The 6,000-nt window shown below is 33.4% G+C and overlaps 1 protein-coding gene across 1 annotated transcript; it reads right to left on the bottom strand.

The window, feature by feature from the left end:
- Positions 1–286: 286 nt before the first annotated feature.
- Positions 287–1,240, bottom strand: LOC131276869 (olfactory receptor 7A17-like). The gene has a single exon (XM_058290449.1). It carries the CDS (start codon positions 1,238–1,240, stop codon positions 287–289), a length of 954 nt encoding a protein of 317 aa, XP_058146432.1.
- Between the last annotated feature and the right edge of the window lie 4,760 nt (positions 1,241–6,000).

Below are 6,000 nucleotides of genomic sequence, written 5' to 3'. Positions count from 1 at the left end.
AACAACCTGCTATAATTATATATATATAGAATTACATGTATGGAATATTTCACTTTTGAAAACCCAGGCAGTTGTTTCTGCCTTCAATACTGATTCCAGGGAATAAAATAAGAAAGATCACATGATGTAAAATAATAAAATAAGAAACAGGTGTTCTTTATAGAAAAAAAATTATAGAAATAGAGTTCTGATATGAGTTAAATAACAGATTATATCTCTCTTCACTTTTAAAGATTTTATATTTATATATCCCAGTTTTTGGCCTCTATTAATCATGAGCAATTTTCTAAACTTGGGAAAACAATCCTTTTATAGAGAGAATGTTTTTCAGCTTTTTAAAGGCCTGCTTCATGTCATTGTTTCTAAGACTGTAGATAAAGGGGTTCAGCATAGGAACGACCACTATGTACATCACTGAAGCTATTGCATTTGTCCTTGAGTTGTGGGAAGCAGTAGAGCTAATATGCACTCCAAGACCTGTACCATAAAACAAGATCACCACTGAGAGGTGAGCCCCACAGGTAGAAAATGCTTTATGCTTGCCCTCAGTTGTTGAAATTCTCAAAATGGAGGATATAATTTTAGAGTAAGAGAAAAGGATCCCAATGATTGGAATAAAACCCAGAAGTCCAGATGCAAAATATATCACTAGGTCATTTAGGAAGGTGTCAGAACAAGCAAGTCGTATTACCTGATTAAGTTCACAGAAAAAGTGGGGGATTTCCAAATTTGTACAAAAAGACAATCGCAAAACCATTAGGCATTGTAAAAGGGAATACAAAACACTCGATAACCAGGATGCCAGTAGCAGAATGCCACAGAGTCGGGGGTTCATGATGACTGTATAGTGCAGGGGGTGACAGATGGCCACGAAACGGTCATAAGCCATCACAGTCAAGAGGGTGTTATCTATTTGTCCAAAAAGAAGGTACAAAAATATCTGGCTGAGGCAGCTTTCAAAAGTAATGATTTTGCTTTCTTTCTGGATGTTCAACAGCATCTTTGGGACAGTGGTGGAGGTGAAACAGATATCTGTAAAAGACAGGTTAGAGAGGAAGAAGTACATGGGTGTGTGGAGGTGGGAGTCTGTGATGATGGCCAGGATGATGAGCAGGTTCCCTGTGAAGGTGACCAGGTACATGGACAGGAACAGTCCAAAGAGGAGGGGCTGCACTCCTGTATCTTCTGACAGCCACAGAAGTACAAATTCTAAGACATATGTTTGGTTTTCTGTTTCCATGTAGATGATGGAATTCCTGGAAGAGATATCAGAGTAATGCAAATTTAGCCACAAACAGAAATCATAAAAATATAGTAAATGTAATGATTTGTTTTGTAAGCAAATTAAAATTATATTTTTATAGAATTTATAAAGATTTAATTTCCTTATTAAGAATGTCAGGGAAATCAAATGCTCCTGCTTCTCCTTGAAAACTTTGTTGACTAACTATACTTGTCCATAATGGAAAAAACTATGCCCAGGCAATATTTTCCACTACAAATTCTCTCAGACTTTATTTTCATAAACAAACCTAAAGCCCAGTCTTTTTGTACCTTGAGAAAAAAGCAGTGAAGAATAAGAACAATGTTGTAAGAACCATATGGCTTAATTGCAACACGTAATGTAGAAACACATTAATTAAACAGTATCCTCTTGAAGAAATAGATAGAATAAAACACCCATACAAATGTGCTCAGTGAATGTTTCACAGACGACAAAGGCAATTTGATGTAGACAGTATGGTTTTCTCAACAAATGGTACTAAAACGATAGTATATACTCATGCCAAACAAAAAGGAACTTAAACACAAGTTGTAAAAATTTCATAAATATTAAATCAAAGTGAATCATAACCATTTAAAAATAAAATGAAGGTAAAACTTCTAGAATAAACGTAGAGAATGTTTAGGATCCCATGGTGTGGAAATGATTTTTTAGATAAAGCACCCAAAGCATGATCTATGAGAAAATAAAATTTATAAGTTGTTTTTGTTGAAATATAAAACTTCTGCTCTTTGCAAGACATTGATAAGGAACTGAAAAGAAAATCTACAGATTTGGAAAAAAAAATTTACAAAACACGTCAGTTAAATGATTTACATCCAAATATCCAAAGAAGCCTTAACAACCCAAAATAAGAAAGCAAAACATTAAAAAATGTTCAAAATATCTGAACAGACTCCTAAGCTAAGAATATACACACTTCACAAGTAAGCATACAAAAAGAAGCTCTCATCTGCCTCTATGTCTGTCAAGACTGCAACTGGGAAGGAAGGTGGTGTTCCAACATCGAACGGCTCTGTTCCTATCAAAGCCTGATGAAAAAAAATGAAAAGCATGGATTTTTTTCAATCTGTCTCTTTTATTGTCATTTAAACTTTTAGAAAGAGGGACATTTATTCTGGAAAAATGGGAAAAAGCGCTGTTTGTAAGATCATTCTTTCAAATGAAATATATGAATTTAAATGATAGCATTATTGTAAAGTGTTTGACTATTCTTTCAAAAATTATTGTTTATATTTAAGATTAGAATTCTGAATGAAATATTTTTGATGTGGAAATTTAATTAAAATCCAAATATATGGATGGATGCATGGTAAAGGCACAAACTGGAAAGCAAATTCTTGAATAATAGTAAATAACTTGATCAGTGTTATTAAAATGTTGTCTCACTGACTTTTGTATTATGAAAAAGGATATAATTGTTTGATTTCTATGCTAGAAATATACTTCTTTTACTATTTACTCTGTTTTCCTTGCTTCTATAGAGTAAGTTTGTTACAAGGTTTAAAAGTTTTAATATTGATTTTGATTCAGAGTTGAGGTTTTATTATATATGGAATCTTTTAAACATCAACCAAAATGATTGCACATGTGAAAATTCTCGTTTTTTAAATTCTGATTTGCTTAAGATTTTGGCTTTAAAAACTTTATAACAATGGCAGTTGGCATTTGTTAGATGTGTGAAGTGCTGACAAATATCAGTGATGCTTTTATTTTATAGATTATTACTATAACTAGGTTAGTCCTTACCACAAGTGAGTCATTTCTTTAAATGCGCATTTTAAAATGAATGGCTTTTATAGTTACAACATAATAAATTTTAAAGCTACATGTGAAAAAAGGGAGTTGATGTGGGAGAGGGAGGTGATAACTGGGAATCCCTCAGGGGATCCTTTTGAATTAAATTTTCTGTAATATAAAACCTCTTTTTAAAAAAGTTCATTATTTTAAAAAAATAAAGAAAATAATAGTCATCCTTTGACTCCTGTTTCAGGAAGTTAGTTTTGCCTGTTTTTAAATATTATTTGCATTGAAATATACAATAAACATTCATTTGTGCCTGGCTTCTTTGCTCCACAGTATTCCTGAGAGGAGATTCATTCATTTTGTTCCAAACATTAGTAGTTCAATCTTTTTCATGCCTGTGTGGTATTCCATTGTCATATTATGACATAATTTATATATCTGGTCTACTGTTGGTAACATTTGGGTTGTTTTCAGTTTTGGGCATCAGGAATAATGCTGCTTATAACATTCTCAAACCTATCCATTTTCATGGGTGCGTACCCATAGCAGAAATTCTGAATAAGAGTGCATTAATGTGTTAAACTATAGTAAATTCTACCAAACAGCTTTCCACGGTATTTCTCCTCTCATCTGCATTTTATGAGAGTCCCATTCCTCCTATTCTTCACTAGTACTTGGTCTTGTTCATTCTTGCCATTCAGTTACAAATGACACTGGAGCAAACTTAACAGGAATAATATTTATTATATTTTAAACTGAAAGGATACCTTTCAAAGGGGAGGCATGCTGAACATCCTTGTTTACAAAGATGCTTGAGTGCTGAAGATTATATACACAGGCTCTATGGTCTTTTATGTTTTCATATTATGTGCAGAATTCCCAGAATTTAACTTCACAAATGTTCAAGGGAATTTACATAATTAAAAATTAATTAAATTTGATATTTTTATATTTAAATAATAATTTAAAAATTCAAAGCAAGTAAGAAATCACACAGTAATATATCTGTACTCACTTCTTAAAATAAATAAAAAGCTAAAATCTGACAATACCAATTGTTCTTGAGGATATGAAGCAATACAATTTGCATTAATTGCTAGTGAGAACACAAAATTTTGCAGCCATAAGACACTTTAGCAGTTTCTTTTACAAATGAAGATAGTATTTTTATGTTATTTATGAATTCCAAAAATACATATTTTTGATATTACTTATGAATTTCAAAAATACACATAGAGTTGTGTTTGTAAACTGGTCTATTCCTCTGGGCACATTAGATTGTATTAAATTCAGAGGTTTAACTTTTAATTAAGTCGAGATCAGGGCTTTTATCTGAGCATGTCAATAGGGCATGCAGGGTGCAGTCCCCACCCCCTTGGTGGGGGTAAAATAGATTTTCACACGGTAGTAAACACATGGTGAAGGAGAGCACAGAAAAGAACACAGAGGAAGAAAAACAGCTCATCAGACAGGATCTTGTGATCCCCTGAAGAAAGATGATCCTGATAGTGTGCAGCTGACCTTGTGAAGAGACCAGAGCAGCCCAGAGAGAAATGAGCCCCAGGAAGAGAGACACGCTTTTTACCAGTTTACACCTTATTGCAGAAGAAACTGGAGCCATGGAGCCTTAGAGGAAGGAGGAAGGCTGAACACTTTCAGAAAATGCATGCCAATTTGTCAACATGTGGCAACAGACTTTGGATGAGAAAATACTTTTACGGTGCCTTGAGTTGGATTATTTAGAGCCTGGTAACTGTTCAGCTTCTACCCAAAGAAATACCCTTCATAAATGCCAGCAGATTTCTGGTACCTTGCATCAGCACCCCTTTAGCTGACTAATACACCATACAATCCATCAATTGTGCTTCTAGGCATATATATGAATATTTAAGTTTATACAAAAACACACACATAATTGTTTATAGGAACTATATTTGTAATTTCAAAATCAGAAAGCAATGAAGAGGTTGTTCAACAGGATAAAAGGTAAATTCACTGTACTATATCTATACAGTGGAACACTAATGAGATAAAATGAAATGTTCCTTCCAGCCAAACATACATATTTGATGAATCTTAAATGGTTATTGCTAATTAAAAGAAACCAGTTTTAAAATGCTGCATATGCTGATATCAAAATTATCATTTCCTGGATATGGCAAAACACTGGGATAATAGAATATTCACTACTTCCCTGATTAGAGAGTAAGGTTGAATAGATAGAAGCACAGGGTGCTTTGTAGAATAATGAATCTATTCTGCTTAATACTGTCAAAGTAGATGCTTGTTATTATACATTTGTTAAAATGCATTGAAATTGACAACACAAAGAGTAAACCTTACATATGAAAATACAAATTAATTACAAGGTCAAGGGAATACCAGATAAAACAAACTTATTGCAAATCTAACTATATGAAAAGTGTATAAATTGCCCCAACAGGGGGACTGAGGGCACAGGTCTGGAAAAGTAATATTGGTTGTGAATGGAATCTGTAAAGTGAACTCAAAATAAATGTGTATATGTCCTGTACTCTAGTTGAAAAGTTAGCATTCCTCCGAGTATGGATTAACAGTACTAATTCTTGTATACATGTCCACTAAATTCAAGAAATCCAGAGACAGATGGCAGTTAAGGGAATATTTTTCTCACTGTAAAGTGGGAGCTTACAGATAAGCAAGCGGAAGAGATCAAAATGTTCTATGTGATAATGGATTAGAGGTAACAAATCAGTATGTAATCATGTGTAGTTGAATACACACTAAAGGTTTTTTATATACATATTACTAGATACAAGCATGTACAGATCTTAGCATACACACATATATTTCATACACACTCCACAGAGAGGGCCTAGAGGCTGCAGTAGCAAGGAGCACAGACAGTGCCCAGACCTTGAATTTAAAACCAATAAATGTCTTCTTAGAGAAATTGTTGTTTCTAGGAAAGAAATATGGAAGAAGCATCT

Source organism: Dasypus novemcinctus, chromosome 30 (assembly GCF_030445035.2).
Source record: "Dasypus novemcinctus isolate mDasNov1 chromosome 30, mDasNov1.1.hap2, whole genome shotgun sequence".
In the NCBI taxonomy this organism is placed as follows: Eukaryota; Metazoa; Chordata; class Mammalia; order Cingulata; family Dasypodidae; genus Dasypus; species Dasypus novemcinctus.
The sequence above is the reverse complement of the archived record's forward strand: the minus strand, read 5'-3'. Positions and strand labels throughout refer to the sequence as shown.